The following is a 16796-nucleotide window of genomic DNA, read 5'->3' as shown; positions in this document are numbered from 1 at the left end:
TACATACTTCTATCTGAAACAGATCTCACAAAACACTACTCATCCTTAACTTGTGTGATACTTTACCTCCTGTCATGGTTTCCCTTAAGAAAATACTGATTGCCACTCAGGATCCCACGATCTCATATTTGCAGAAGTGTGAAAATCACTTTTGGTCTCATTATTATCTAAGAGTAAAACTCTGTAAGAGTAGGAAGGTAATTCCTGTCTTCTTCCCAATACTGTGTAGAGATCCATGAGATTTCTACCGTCGTTAGTGTGTAGTGAAAGGCAGTGCCACCTCCTCTCTGTCCTTTTATAGGATTCCCTCCTGCCGGTTCAGGAGCACACGAGTGAGAAACATTCTTTTTAGGAGCTTTATAGGCTGCAATGTCTCAAGAAATTGACAGTGCTCAGACTCTCCTCACTGGGCCCCCCACCAAGTTGTGAAGTGGAGTCATAACGAGCCTTTTAATTGATCTTTTCCTGCAATAAAACTCACAAAGTCTCCTGCCCAGGCTCTTCTCACTTTAAGCACAGAGTTGGTCCAGCCTGGTTAACCTAGAAGAAACACAAAACGTGAACTATTTTCTCTGGGCTGTTCTATTTTCTCTGGACTGTTTGCACAGTCCTGGCTTATCCTGTGTCCATCGATGAGTCCGAGAGCTCAAGGGGACTTAGGTTCTCAGGACTTGAAAAGCGCCAGGGCAGACAAGCCGGCTCTAAGCAAAACCAAAAAGCATGCAATTAAAAACTCTGTTTGCACAGATGCGAAGGCATGGAAATTTATATGGCAAGGTCTGAATTCCAAAGTTTGTTTGTTTTAATTATGCACCCAACCAAATGCATAAAATTTCACAAAATGAGTGTAGTGAAAATGTCATCTGTTCTATTTTTAGACTGAAATATGGAGCTCTTAAAAGCAAGGCTGTCATAAATTTTCACACTTAGGGATAAGATGACTTCTAACCAGGGGGAAAAACATTCACACACCCAGATCTAACAGTGGTAAACAGTTTTTATTCAGGCAATGAAACATGGAAAAAATATATTAGTAATCATTATAATAATTTCATTTGTGTGAGTATAACTTTTACAAATATTTACCTGACATATAAAAGGGAAAGTACTGTGCATATAAAATTTATGTAGATGATTATTCCACACAACACAATCCTGACAGCAGTAGTCAACGCAGCTTCGCTCCTACAGAAGAGAGGCTCCTCACACATGTCACGGCACCCGAAGGGACACAGCGGAAGCAGATGTGCAGCTGATGTTTATTTGTTGGCACGTGAGTACAAATGGGTAGCTATTGGCAAATACACACTTGCTAACAGCAACACTGAAAGGTTTACTGCTACCTCTGAGGTTTAAAAGGAATGCTTGAACCCTGTCGCACTGGGTGACAAGGACCATGTAGAGGATGCGCGTGTGGTGGGTAACCTGCAGGCTGCCCTGTACCTGGACTGGGGGTGGCTTCGGAGTTCAAATTGGTATATGTCCACGTGGAAATTATTCACAGAACATCGGATAACAGTGTGACTAGGACATTCTTTGTGTATATTTCAGATACCACTAAAAGGCAGAGGGGGACAAGTGACACCTTCACAGCTCTACAGTGAAGAATGGGTACAGGGGAGGGTTTAAGCCACACCTCGGCTCTGTGCCCGGCCTCCTCCAAATGAGCTGAAGAGCAATAGGGACTTGCCCCAGGCCAGTGTCACACGCACCACTTCCTATTAGAACTATAACCAGAATATAGAGATATATGTAATAGCTGTAACCATATTATAGTTAATAAAGTCATTCCTTAGGAATCTTGTTTGTCCAAATCTAACTGCATGCTAAGAGGCACAGAAATGGGATTGCAATTTGGACGAAGAACTACGGAAAGTGCAATCTTTAGTCTCCAGGATGCTGGCTCTGGGCACGCGGGCATGGGTCTTCACTGGAAATGCTGCCTCTGACATCATCTTCCAGAGGAGACCCTTAGAGAGAAGCATCTACCGTACTGATTCCTTTACCTTCACTATGCGGGAGACTTGAGGTTTGAATGATACATGCTTTCCTAAAGCCACTGGAATCTGGAGGCTAGTCAAACCTTTTTTGGACAGAAGTCTCCTCAAAATGCTACTTTATTAAAATCTTTGAAGAAGATGACTTCTTAGACCTTTGGCTTGGCATTCTGGGATTCCCAGACTATAGTCTATTTTTTAATAAGCAAATAATAATCTGTTATCTTTTAAATTCTTTAGAATATATACATCTTTACTTTAAAATCCTTTGCCTGAATCATTTACTCTTTCAACAACTAGTTTCTCTCTTCCCCACCAGAGGATAAAGTAAGAAACTTGAGTCCCAGAGCAAGCTTGCAAGGTCACGAGACTACAAAAGGACAGTTATGAATGACTCAGGAGATGGCTACTGGTTGTAGTGCAGAACCAGAGGAAACAAACAGGGACCTTAGGAGCTTCTGCCCCACCGAAAAAGAGCGTCCTGAGTCATCCCCAAGCATGGCATACCAGGCTTACCGATGCCTGCTCTTTAAAACTGTATTCTGAGCTGCAGAGCCACCGCCGAGCCTTCTGTTACCTGACTTTATTTCAAAAGAGTGCTTCACTTTGGCTGCTCGGTCAGCCCAGGAACGTTCGGGGCACTTGAAGCCCCCATTTATAAATAGCACTAATTCAGGGCTGTCTAATAAAGATCTAAGTCTCGGTGTGAGGGTTGCACAAAGTGTGGGACAGGAAGGAAGGGTAACTGGCTGGAGAAAACTCAGCTTGAGCTAACCTCCAGAATGAAACGCACATCTCCCCTTAGATTCCATATCATTCTGGAAGGCTGCCAGGTCCTCAGAGTTTTTCACCATCATGTGCTTCTGCACTTCCTAATTTGGGCTGGGTCTGAAGAAGCTAGAAACCACGTGAGAAAACTAGGCTTCTCAATATTTCCAGAACAGTTTTAAAGAACAAAAGGTTTGGGCAGGTCACTGGCTTCCAGGAGTTTCTCCAAATAAAAGTAAATCTCAGGAGGTCTGACTTTAACGCCCAGCCAACCAAGTGACAAACTGTTCAGCCTGTCTTATGCTGAATCTTCCCATTAAAATACTTGTAGATAAAGACTATCTATCTACACTTTGGCAAAGTAAAAAAACTTAAGAAATGGCTCTGGGTTCAGAGTCTCAGGCAGACCGATCACCTAATGCACCCAGACCTATCTTCTTTTCACCTCCCCTGCACGCTCTTATTAACAGGGCTTAGTATTGCCGACCTGTCATGGCTCTCCATGAAAAGCAGAATTCCAGGCTACATTCTTACTCTTTAGAATTTTGGAAGTTTTTTTTTTCCTTTTGCTTATTTTTAAAGAAAAACAAACATACATCTTTCTGCCCAGGATATTCTCTTGATTTGCCAGCTGAACAAGCTACATTTTTATTCTTGTTGGAGAATATCTGTCTGTTAAATGAGGAGGAAGCACATTCCCTCATAACGGCCATAGCTGAGAAGCCAGTGGTGAACACAAATTAACCAGGGCCCTTTCATGGTCCTTGTGCAGCAACCTCATTCACTGGGGTCTTCTTAGGGGGTCTCTTCCACCAGCGTGCTAGGAAAGGATTGTCGTCACCTTGGTTTTAACACACAGCTATTTTTTGTATATACCAAAGAAGCCTAAATGGAGGACTATGGATTTAGAATGGAGACCACTCTAAGCCTTTCATGCTTAATACAGATCGATATAAAACAAATAAACATGGATATCTCATTAAAACACAGCAGCAAAAAAGGTATAGCAACATTTCTTTCTGCAAAATGCAAAGTTAATTTCCCTAGTAGTGGAGGACCAAGAGAAATCAGTTCCACCAACTGGAGACACTTGTACTTCATTGATACTGTGACTGTAGCACAGCACTCACATTGAACCACACTGACTGCTTTCAAAGCCCAAATGATTGTCAAGTCACTTCTCCAACTACAGACCATTTCTATTGTTCTTTTTTGTACAAAATATTAAGACAGTAGGCTTTAAAATACAGCCTCAGCACCAATTACAATAAATACATATTGGTAAGACATGACTTCTAGCTTTAAAAGACATTAGGGACCTCCCTGGGGCTAAAGATTGCACCCATGTAAATAGTACACTGCTAAAGAAAAATGCATTTTTAAAGATCTACAGAGGTTCTCCACTAGGCACAATTCATTGCTGAAGTTGGATCATGCAAGTTTTACAAGAAAGGTACAAAAACGTACACGTACTGAATACAGTGCATGTCACCATGAAGACATTCAGGGTGTAAGATTAAGACAAAAGAGTGCGTTCAAACACTGCATGGATTTGGTTTTGCCTACCAAATGGAAGGGACTTCACTAGAATTACATGGAAAGTTTCCCTCTTGGGGTTAATAGCCTCATCACTTGGAGAGGAGCCTAAGGAATTTGGTATTGTGAATGTGGCTCTGCTCCCTGCACTCTTCTCCTCCAGGATTCAAACGCCCTTTGTTTAACACTATGCAGAATGTGCTGATTTTTGGGGTGGTTCACATGATTTTTATAGCTCGTTTTGTCAAAAAGTCTACTAAGTTTGAAAGGATTTTTTGCCTTAAGAAAAAAAAAATCCAAAGAACAATGTATAACACTTGTAAAAAAAAAAAAAAAAAAAAAAAAAACACTGTTTCTCCACCTTATAATTGCTATCGGGGTTACAGTTACCTTTTAAATAAAGGAGACTGCCTAAACCTTTTACAAGTAGATTTTCTTTGCATATTTCAATTAGAAAGATGATGAAGGGTCAATATTGATTTTCTAGCAACAAATAGAAGCAGAGTAAACTGAACTGCTCTGGGACAGACTTGCCAAACCCTGGCTTTGAGGGAGCCCCATTAGCACTGCTCTTCATGCAGCCTGAGGCCTGACCCCAAAGGGCACACCTGTCAAGGCTTAGGAGTGTCCAAATACCAGGGCAACGAAACACTGTGGCAAAAAGTCTTCCCCTGACTCTATGGTCTTTGCACCTTCAATTCCCCAAATTCTGAGGTTGGCATCCAGAGCCACAACTCTATTTCAAAACAGGGTTTTACATTTATGGAAATATGCTCTTCTGTGGAGAAGCTCTTATTTGACTATGGTTCACAGAAAAAACCCCCAGCAGCATATATAAACGTGTGTGTGTGTGTGTGTGTGTGTGTAGAAATGGGCACTCAGAGTCCCTCCTTGTTTAAAAACTAGAAGTAATAAGAGGCCAAGTTATTTTCCCTCTCAAATAAAACCATTAATGTTGAATGCTAGATTTAAAAGATGAAATAAATAGGTCACCAAAAAAAGTTCAGACAGGTGGTAGACAGAAGATGATCCCAAATAGTAGCCACAAAATCCCAAATGTAAATTGCTTAGAAAAGAAAAGATGATTTTTACAAATAGACTAAAGATGGAGAACTCACAACCCCAAACTTGGCGGCCTGTCTGACCAAACCTGTCAGTGGACAGCTCTCAGACGTCACTCCTTCCCGGACTGTGCGATGCTCTAGGGCTCCTTCTAGGGCTGTGGTGTTGGCAGCAAAGCGGGACAGGCAGCAGTAGGCATGTGCTTTTTTAAAGTTTTTTTTTTTTTTTTTCTCTGCAAAGGGACAATTATTCCTGGATAAGGCAAGATAACTGTGGTTACAAGAAAAGCAGCCAGATGCAGACCTGCTGAGCTACCAGGGCGGAAACTCAGTCAGTTTTCCCCAGCTTCGCAATCAGCTCATCGCAGATTTTTGTTAGTTCCTCGATTTCTTGGTTCTGAAAGACAAATGGCATAGTGATGTAGGCCATTCTGCATCCTGAGATCCAGGCAGTGACAATTAAATAGTTCCAAGACTGGCTACACTCTGCCTCAAGATCCTAGCTCAATGGTTCAAAACTCTTCTATGTCAGGGCTCTTTAAAGAAAGGGAAACTTCTCCCCTGAAAAATGTTCATCTGTTCAAGTCATGCTCCAGTTGAGTCAGGGGAAGAGGGTAACCACTGGTCCTATGCACCTTGTTCGTAAATTTTCTTATCATAGAAATTACCTGTGATGCTTGTTATCTGAGGCCCCACTCAGCCCCTTGGCCCCTTGATCTGTGATTCTGCAGTCTGAGTATCCTAGGGAATACTGCCTAGGGGTTAGCAAACCCCATGATAGTCACTCTTGCCCTAGCTGAATGGATGCAGTAAGAAAAACCACTAGAGGCACACAAAAAAAATGAAGTCCAAGAATCACTGAGTAGTGCAAAAGAGGGACCTGATTTTTATTTACCTACACCAGAATTTCTCAACCGTGGAACCACTTTGGGCTGCGTTAGTCTTTGTTATAGGGACTATCCTGTGCATTGTTAGATGTTCAGTAGCATTTCTGGCCTGTATCCATGAAATGCCAGTAGTATCTACCAGTTGTGACAACTAAATATACTTCCAGACATTGCCAATGTCCTTTGGAGGGTAAAGTTGCAATCAGGAGGCATGATGGCTTCATATATCACATAAAAAACAGGGGCACCTGAGTGGCTCAGTCAGTTAAACATCTGCCTTCGGCTCAGGTTGGGGTCCTGGGACTGAGCCCTGGCAGGCTTCCTGCTCATGGGGAGTCTGCTTCTCTCTCTTCTTCCCTCTGCCCCTCCTACTGTTTATTCTATCTCGCTAATAAGTAAATAGAATTTAAAAAAAAGAAAAAAGAAAAAAAAAAGTAGCCTCAGAGCCTAAGTATCTGGTCCCCTAAACTTTACTTAATGCAATTTCCTCTGCATCCTGCCTGGGGATGTTTCCTATTCATATGTTTGGGAATTAAGGGGTTGCCTTGTTTGTGTTCACCTGAATCAATTCCCAGAGGAGCTGGATCAAAGTGTCTGGGTAAAAAAACAAGGCTTATCTCATCTGAATCCACTACAAGCTAGCCACTGCCAAGGAAGAAGACCAAGTGTCTCTCTGGTCACACCACACCCCTCTGGGTACCTTCTGCTGAAGGGCTCTCTCCAAGGACTCCACCTTCATCTGCTCCTTCCGGAGTCCAGCGTGCAGAGCTGCGCTCTCAGCCTTTGCTTTTGTTCGAACCTGAGCAATTTCTTCATTGGCTCTGTTCGTGGTGTTTTGTTTGCAGAATCAAGGGACGAGAAGCACATGGTTAGTCACCAGTCAGAGCTAAGGAGTCAAGATACTAACCGCTGACATTTGTGAAACAGACTAAAAAAAAATAAAAAAATAAAAAAAAAAAAAACTAAAAAAAAAAAAAAAAAAAAAAAAAAAAAAAAGAAACAGACTAAAGGAAATGACATGATCACAGAAAAATCGGTGACCTGAATTGTTCAATTGAAATTTATAAATATTCAATTTGCACACAACTGCTAAGGAAATTTCCAAGGTAAAAACCAGTGGTAGAATTAACCTCATAGGCCATAGTGAGATTGAAATTTCTATGTCACTAGAAAATGGACTTACATGACAGTTTCTACAGCAATCTTAGATTTTTTTTTTTTAACCTAGGACAATAGCAGGCAGGGTCATCTGTGGGATTAACAGAGCTAAATAGTCAGGACACTCTCCACTGACATCTATGACACTAGAACTAAAAAGTGACTTTATTTTTTTTTTTAAAGGTTTTTTTTTTTTTTTTAATTTTTATTTATTTATGATAGTCACACAGAGAAAGAGAGAGAGAGAAAGAGGCAGAGACACAGGCAGAGGGAGAAGCAGGCTCCAAGCACCGGGAGCCCGACGTGGGACTCGATCCCGGGTCTCCAGGATCGCGCCCTGGGCCAAAGGCAGGCGCTAAACCGCTGCGCCACCCAGGGATCCCTAAAAAGTGACTTTATTAACGAGATACAAAAGAAATTTTTAAAACTATACATGGCAATTGATAAATAGCCAATTAATTGATGAAAGGATGCTAAAAACCCATTAGTAGTCAAAGGTATGCAAATTTAAATAATAAACTTTTAAAATTTATCAGGTTGGCAAATATTAACCAGGATGATCTTATTCTATGATGGCCGAGATGCAAGGAAACAGACAGGATCACCTGCTGATGGGGAAATGAAAACTGGCACTGTCTGTGGAAGGGGATATGGCTGTAACTATTATGATTTAAAATGCATACATCTCTCCGATGTTTATAGCAGCAATGTCCACAATAGCCAAACTGTGGAAGGAGCCTTGGTGTCCATCGAAAGATGAATGGATAAAGAAGATGTGGTTTATGTATACAATGGAATATTACTCAGCCATCAGAAATGACAAATACCCACTATTTGCTTCAACGTGCATGGGACTGGAGGGTATTATGCTGAGTGAAATAACTCAAACGGAGAAGGACAAACCTTATATGGTCTCATTCATTTGGGGAATATAAAAAATAGTGAAAGGGAATAAAGGGGAAAGGAGAAAAAATGAGTGGGAAATATCAGAAAGGGAGACAGAACATGAGAGACTCCTAACTCTGGGAAACGAACAAGGGGTGGTGGAAAGGGAGGTGGGTGGGGGTTGGGGGTGACTGGGTGACGGGGCACTTGATGGGATGAGCACTGGGTGTTATGCTATATGTTGGCAAATTGAACTCCAATTTAAAAAAAATATGTAAAAATAAATAAATAAATAAAAATGCATATATCTTCTGATCCAGCAAGTCCCCTGAAGTAACATATCCTCAGCAATATTCCCACTTTTCACAACTGTGTGCACAAGGATGTCCACTGCAGCATTGTTTACAACAGAAAAAAGTATGAAACTATCTAAATGGAATAATATATAATAAAGGAATGGAATAGTCCTACAACCTAATAAAAATAACTAGACTGAGCAACCATTTGCTTCGACATGGAAAATGGCCATGATGATATACTACTAAATGAAAACGGAAATTTGTATTTTATGACTCTGAAATTATGCAAAAAAAAAAAAAAAGTCTGAAGCCATTCTGGGTAGTATCTGTAAAGGCACAAAGAAAAATCTGGAAGGATTCACAATAAACCTTTGATAGCAGTACCTCTGGGAGTGAGAATGAGAGAAGGGAACTTGAAATGTTTTACAAATATGGAGATAGCAAAATGTACAAGTAGGTATTACTTTTTAGTTAAAAAAATAAAGTTGGAAGCATTCTTCAGACCATTCCTCAGGATAAATTCCAAATGTGCTGGATTTAAGAGTTAATTAAAAAAAAAAAAAAAAAAAAAAAGCCAAAAAAGTACCAGAAGGAAAACATGGGAGAACATTTTAAATTCAGCCCAGAGAAGAGTTTTGTTACCACAATAGCAAATACTGAGTAAAAAAAAAATGACTGTGGGATGCCTGGGTGGCTTAGCGGTTGAGCGTCTGCCTTTGGCTCAGGGCGTGATCCTGGGGTCCTGGGATTGAGTCCCACATTGGGCTTCCTGCGAGGAGCCTGCTTCTCCCTTTGCCTGTGTGTTTCTGTCTCTCTCTGTGACTCTCATGAATAAATAAATAAAATCTTTAAATAAAAAAATTTCACTATATAAAAATTCTTATATATGAAAAAACTCTAGAAACCAAAAGATAAACTAGAAAAATAACTCACAACTCATATCACAAAGGGGCTAGCACATAAATATGATAATATATTTTTATATATAATATATAAACTGACAATAGAAAACCAGGCAAAGAATACAGTGATTCATGGTAAAGCAAGTATGCCTATAGACAGTTGCTAAAATATGTTCAATTTTACTAGTAAGATAAACACAATCAAAACTACTTTGAATAAAAATGTTCTATTAGGTTTATCAAAAAAGAAAACGCTCAGCATTTGAGCGTCTGCCTTAGGCTCAGGCATGATCCTGGAGTCCTGGGATCAAGTCCCACATCGGGCTCCCTGCATGGAGCCTGCTGCTCCCTCTGCCTGTGTCTCTGCCTCTTTCCCTCTCTCTGTCTCTCATGAATAAATAAATAAAATCTTTTAAAAAAAGAAAAGAAAAGAAAAGAAAAAAGAAAACCCTAACTAAAGTGAAATACCACCTTTATCTATTGTTTTTGTAGAAAACTAAAAATTTGATCTGTTGGCCAAGCTGTAGGGAGAAAAGAAGCTCTCATACTTCATGTAGGGATACACTGATAAACGTTGAAGGAGGGCAATTTGACAATATTTATCATAATTACAAATTCATATTATTCTTTGGCTGAGCACAATTCCTTTTCCTGCATACAGATAACTCACATGCACACCAAATGATAACCATCCAGGGCTCCTTACTGCAGCCCTGTTTGTAGTGGGTGATAAATAACCTGAGTGTCCCATAGGAGAGGTGACTAGTTAAATTACACAGCTAAATGAGAAAAGTTAGGTATGCTGTCATCTGCATAACAAAGGGAGAGTCTCACATTAAAAAAAACCGGGAATCACGTGGTATGATAGAGGTGTTGGTTAAGGCCATTGCTGTGTGATATATAAATACAGCCAATCAACAGGTTGTACCTTAAACTTGCACAATGTTATGTGTTAATTATATCTCCATAAAGCTGGGGAAGGGGGAGAAGGGGAAAGAGTAATCTGTAAGGACTGGAGGAACCAATGGCCAATTACGGGGGGGTGGGGGGGTGAGGAAGGTGGGGGGGAGCGGGGGGGGCGGAATGGAAGGGGGGGAGAGATGTATCTTTTTCTTCTTTTTAATGTTTGAACCATGTGAAGATTCTACCTATTCAAAATTTAAATAATAAACACCCCCCCCCCCTGGAGTTGCCAAACAAGGTTGAAGGTTTTTTGGCCTTTTTCAATCTTCCCACCACATCAAGGACTGTGAAATAGATCCTATGGCGAGCTCTCACTTGTCTAGTTTTTCTTCTGCATGTATCTTCAGAGCCTGGTATCGCTGTTCCTCTTGTTTAACTCTGGCTAAGTAATCCTGAGCACATTTTTTCAAGGCTTCTTCATTCTGTTCCAAAGTGACAATTTAAAAATAAAAGAAACTGGTCATTTTTCTTCTATTAGTGACAAACGGTGTACCAGAGTTTTCATTTTTTTTTCATTTTTTTAAATGAGAAAACCTAATTAATTCAGATGCCTTTAAGTTATACTCCATGATAATTCAAAACAGGCACAAATAATTCTTACTGAAGAAATTCTAGATAATTTCTTCATGTATAAATTTTCAAAACACAGTAAGGTTCAGTTATACCAATACACCCACAGTTTAGGGAGGCTATGATTCAAAAGTCAATGGCAGGGGTGCCTGGCTGGCTCAGTCGGTAGAGCGTGACTCTTGACCTTAGGGTTGTGAGTTCAAGTCTCACGTTGGGTGTAAAGAATACTTAAAAAAGAAATCTTAAGAAAAAAAATTCAAAAGTAAATGGCAATCTGGGTCTCATTTTAGGTAAATTGGCCATTCTCATTTTTATTTTACTATGAAAAAAAGAGAATGTTCACACTATAAATGTGTCCTACTGATGGTGTGCAACTAAGGTGAACCAATATGCCCACTTATATCTAAATTTGAAACACTAATGTAGCCTGAATTTTTCAGTGCTAAATGTTTCCTTTACTATTATTAAGTTAAATTGGTGAATTATCAAAACAATTTCTAGAATTCTCCTAAGGTCTGAGGGTTTCACACCTCTTATGCTCCATGCCACACGCTGGCTGTGGCCTGACCCAGGAGGGCAATGACCAAGACACACCACCTGGTGGACCAGATGCCTGAACAACTGCAGAAAGAGAAAAAGGTAAAGAAAACCGAGGCCAGTGGTATCTCAGTTCCAACCCCCTATTTAGGAGGGCACCCACACCTCTGGCATATATGTTTAAAGATCCATTACCAAGAAAATACACTACCAAGGAGAGAAAAGGACATGCTACCTTCTTGAACCCTTCCAGAACGCCTTTCAGGTTCTCATATCTCCTGAAGAGATCAGAAAGGGACCTTTCCACAGAATTAAGGTCAGCCAGGGCCTGCTCCTTCTCCATGGTCAATTGTTGGAAGCTTTTCTGAGAGGTCATACTTGTCCTCTGTTCATCTTCTGTGAACCACAATAAAAAATAATGGCGTATTCATAAAACAGATGGTTATCAGCTGCCCTCTGTGAGCTAACCTGTATTCTTGGTGGAGTGGACCCAGCAGTGCACATAACAAAGTTCCTCCTAAGAATTTACGTTAGTGGGGGATCCAGATGGAGACAAGTGATGGGGAAAAACCCAAGCAGACCAAGAAGGGCAGGCTTCCTTTTTTACATAGAGTGGTCTCTCTGAGAGAAAAGATTTGAAGAGGGATGTAAAGGAGCTGAGGGCAGTAGCCATGCAGCTACCCAGGAGGAGAACGCTCCAGCAGAGGAACAGCTTTGGCAAGGGCCCTACACTGGTAAGGCATGAGGTGATGTGGACTGCAGAAAGCATGATTTCAGCACTTTAATAGAGAGACACTTAGGCAGTCAGTCCTGATGATATTGGTTACAGTTATTTCTAAATTCAATGCAGGAGAACCAACTCCTATCGTTTCATAAAAGGTACCAGGGCACCTGATACAGGGAAAAGTACACTCACAGCACAGTAAGGACACTGCACCCAGGGGATACTAATGATATGCTGAGGCCATCAACACTCTGGGTGTCAGGTGGAAGGCTTATCACAGAATTCAAGCCTTTGCTAGCCTCTAAAATGAACCTAACTACAGCTGATCCTTATTATCTGCAGACTGTGTATTTGTGAATTCATCTACTTGCTAACATTTATTTGTAAACCCAAAATCAATACTGTGGTGCATTCCCAACTGTCCGCCAAGTGGCAAAAAATGTGAGTCACTTGATATGCACATTTTCCAGCTAAGGTTGAACAGGGCAACACTCTGCCTTCTTGTAGTATCGTGATTTCTGCATTTTTGTGCTTTCTGTTGATGATTTTGCTGTTTAAAATGGTCTAAGTAGGGATCCCTGGGTGGCGCAGCGGTTTGGCGCCTGCCTTTGGCCCAGGGCGCGATCCTGGAGACCCGGGATTGAATCCCACGTCGGGCTCCCGATGCATGGAGCCTGCTTCTCCCTCTGCCTGTGTCTCTGCCTCTCTCTCTATCTCTCTCTGTGTGTGTGTGTGACTGTCATAAATAAATAAAAAAAAAATTTATAAATAAATAAATAAATAAATAAATAAATAAATAAAAAAAATGGTCTAAGTATAGTGCTGAGTACTGCTAGTACTTCCAAGTCTGAGAAGGCTGTGATGGGCCTTATGGTGAAAATGCCTTCATCAGATAATCTTCATTCGGGCATCAACTTTGGCACTGGGGGCCATGAGCTCGATGTTAATGAATCAACATTACATAGGATGTCTTTAAACAAAAACATACATAAGACAAGGTTATGTATTGACAAATATGTGACCAGAGGCCTGCAGGCCTGTCACTCTGTATTTCCCCTAAAGCAATGGCTCAGTAGCATTTCCATCTGTGGCTAATTCAGTGTTTGTGGCAACTTTGTAGAACAGAGCCACTGCAAACAGTGAGAATCAACTGGATCTAAGTGATGGACAAATGGAAGCCTGTATTCTGATTTGAAAATCATCTATGGAACCAGGGCACCTGGGTGGCTCAGTTGGTTAAGCGTCTGCCTTGGGCTCAGGTCATGATCCCAAGGTCCTGGATAAGCCCCACGTTGGGTTCCCTGCTCATCGAGGAGCCTGCTTATCTCTCTCCTTCTTCCCCTCCCCACGTTCATGCGTGCTCCATCTTTCCCTGTATCAAATAAATAAATAAAGCCTTTTTTTTTTTTTAAATCATCTATGGAACCTATGGTTCACACCAGAGGAAAAAAAAAGTCCAGGGGCGCCTGGGTGGCTCCACTGGCTAAGCATCTGCCTCTTGGTTTCAGCTCAGGTCATGATCTCAAGGTTGTGAGATAAAGCCCCAAACTGGACTCCCTGCTCAGCTCAGAGCCTGCTTGAAATTCTTTCTCTCTCTTTGCCCCTCCCCTTGCTCGTTTGCTCTCTTTCTCTCAAATAAGCAAATAAAATCTTTTAAAAAATTGTCCTTACCAATCATTTGGGCAATGGTCTTTTCATATTCAGCCACAATTTTCCTTTAAAAAAAAAAAATATATATATATTATTGGAAGAGAATTTTCCACGGAAGTTGGAGAAATGCTGCCCCAAACAATTAAACACATTAACAAAAGAACATCTGAGTGTGGTATATAATGTCTGATGAATATTTGAACGATGATGTTCAAATGAACAAATTTATGTAATCCAGTTATCTGTTTGGGTCTTTTTTATATTAATGTGAGATTTGTTAATGTTCAAAAAGGTTTTTCTGAAGATTTTATGTTTAACAAGCCTTTCATTATAGAAACTGACTTCACTTTTTCTTTGCACCTCATGTAAATGACCTCATTCTGCCTGGACAAATCAATCTTTCACAAAATAAGTGAATGAAATTCTTGGGGTTCTTCCTAAGAAGCCCGATCTGTTCAGAAGTTCAGGCCTTCCTGGCCCCAATCCACACTTTTGGGCAGTTTCTGCCCTCTGATTCAGTTTTATTTTATTTTTAAGTTTTATTTTTAAGTTTTATTTAACTGTCGTAGTTCCAAAAGCATTTCAGTTATTCAAAGACTTTAAAGATCACCCTGTCATGTTAATCTTTCTTTTTGGGCAAAGTGCAATGGAGTTTCCCTGACCCTGTCCAAATAAGAAGAGTGCTCTTCCCTGGGACCCCCAGCGAGAAGTGAGGGCTTCCCTGCCCCTCAGTGGTGGTGCCCATTACTTGGATCCAGGTTTCTTCTGGCGGCTACTGTAAGCTAGGGGGTTGTTGCTTCCTCTCTGCCACATCCAGCACGGAACCTCACGCCCAGCAGATGCTCAAAAAGCAAGTAATACAAGAGCTACAAATTAGAGTGAACATATTTAAAATGTTTCTTAATCATTCAAGAGCTGACCGAACAAGTATATAAATTATGCTTTTTTCTTCTTAGATGCTATCTTTAGTTATTTCACAGCTTTGAACTCCCCTTTCTAGGGAATGAGCAGCAAAAAGAAAAAGATTTCAATTTTAGGTCAGTTGATTTTGTTTCCTATTAACATGCTTTTTATAATCTATTTGGTGGTCATGAAATTTGAAGCCATCATGCATAATTGATTTTAGAAAAGTACTATGACTACTGACTTTATATGTCAATAAATCTTATTCTGTAGTTTAAATGGATTTTTTTTTTGCACAAATTGATGTCTCTTCAAAAGATTAAGAATTATGCGAGTTCTGCTTATTTGTAATGTTCTCAACAACCCACAAAAAGCTACGGCATTTGAGTAACTGGTCAACAACACTCATGAAAAGACACTGTCAATCACATATTAAGGTGCAAATACCAATGCCCTCAAGTTCTCAACAGTTGGTTTTGTGGTATGCAAATACTTTCATCACTACATTTATATAAAGTATAATAATGCATAAAAGTCTCCAACCCAAACCTCCCATCTAACCTCATCTCCAAAACTTCTTGTCGGGTTTCTTCGTATTTTTTCTTCCATTCATTTGCTTCAATTTCCTTAGTGATTATCTAAATTATAATAGAGATAAAGTGTGGTTTTACCTACTGAATCTATCACAGTTTGAATTTAAGATTGGAAACTGAAAACACATAACTAGGTCAATCCCAAGACATTTAAGCTACATTAGGAATATAAAGCCTCAAAATCTACATATAATGCTCACAAGCATTTGGAAAAATGTGCTCTCTGCCACATAGGATGGTGGAAATGTAACCACCGAAACAGAGGCAAACAGAACATCTCCCAGGAAAATTCAAAGTGATAATCACAATCCCTGTAAATTTTACCCGGGCCCAGGGTCTGGCTCTCAGCTCTGCAGGCCCAAAACCATGACTGGGATAGGACACCAAAAGAAGAGCCATCAGCCTAGAAGAGACTCACCCTAACCAAAGTAGTAATTTTAGGATATGAAATGAAGCATTAGTGTGACCAGCACATTCTCCTTCTATAGAGATTTCTGATTGCTTGGTAAGAATGGAGTCACAACTAGGGCTCAGAGTTCTAAGCCTCCAGCCAGAAGGCTTGCTCATCAGACCAGAACCCATATCCCTATCTGGGATGGCCTTACTAACTGGAAAGAAATACTATAAACTCATTACCTCAAACTCCATGTGCCTTGACAGAGCTTAGAGGGACATCCTTTTATTATACTTCTCTCTAATTGGTACATTCTTTATTTTGATGCCTTTAATCAGAATAGAATCAAGAACCTAGCAGCCAAGGACACCTATATGGCTCAGTGATTGGATGTCTGCCTTTGGCTCAGGGCATGATCCTGGGGTCCTGGGATCAAGTCCTGCATCAGGCTCCTTGCAGGGAGCCTGCTTCTCCCTCTGCCTGTGTCTCTGCCTCTCTCTCTTTCTGTGTCTCTCATGAATAAATAAAATCTTAAAAAAAAAAAGGAAAGGAAAGGAAAAAGAACCTAGCAGCCAGACCGTCTGCTTCAGGTGACGAGGCACATTTTTGCTCTACTCTATTAGGCAGACATCTGATAGTTTTACTCTCGGGAGGAAGAAGATGTCATTTTCCTCACTGACAGGGACAGGCAGGCATCCTCGCCACTGCTCCTCAGTTCTGACAATGGAACCAGGTGACATCCATCATTATCAATCTAATGCTATTTTTTAAGCTTTAAAAGACTATATCGGAGGTTCTTTTTTCTTTTTTTTTAAGATTTTATTTATTTATTCATAGAGACACAGCTAGAGAGAGAGAGGCAGAGACACAGGCAGAGGGAGAAGCAGGCACCATGCAGGGAGCCTGATGCGGGACTCGATCCAGGGTCTCCAGGATCACGCCCTGGGCTGCAGGCGGCGCCAAATCGCT

General features: G+C 40.7%; 1 protein-coding gene across 15 annotated transcripts in view; it reads right to left on the bottom strand.

Annotated features, from left to right (window-relative positions):
- Positions 1–979: 979 nt before the first annotated feature.
- TACC1 (transforming acidic coiled-coil containing protein 1) overlaps positions 980–16796 on the bottom strand; it is a 119828-nt gene continuing 104011 nt past the window's right edge. For all 15 annotated transcript variants that reach the window (XM_077849213.1, XM_077849224.1, XM_077849215.1 and 12 more), the window contains 6 exons: positions 15402–15478; positions 13959–14002; positions 11799–11959; positions 10772–10878; positions 6950–7070; positions 980–5759 (listed from right to left, as the gene is read on the bottom strand). In XM_077849213.1, the coding sequence (XP_077705339.1) occupies positions 5691–5759; positions 6950–7070; positions 10772–10878; positions 11799–11959; positions 13959–14002; positions 15402–15478 (579 nt within the window). In that variant the 3' untranslated portion in view covers positions 980–5690. The remainder of the gene's footprint in view (positions 5760–6949; positions 7071–10771; positions 10879–11798; positions 11960–13958; positions 14003–15401; positions 15479–16796) is intronic.

The sequence above is a fragment of the Canis aureus genome, chromosome 15 (assembly GCF_053574225.1).
Source record: "Canis aureus isolate CA01 chromosome 15, VMU_Caureus_v.1.0, whole genome shotgun sequence".
Taxonomy (NCBI): Eukaryota; Metazoa; Chordata; class Mammalia; order Carnivora; family Canidae; genus Canis; species Canis aureus.
This window is presented reverse-complemented; position numbering and strand designations above follow the sequence as displayed.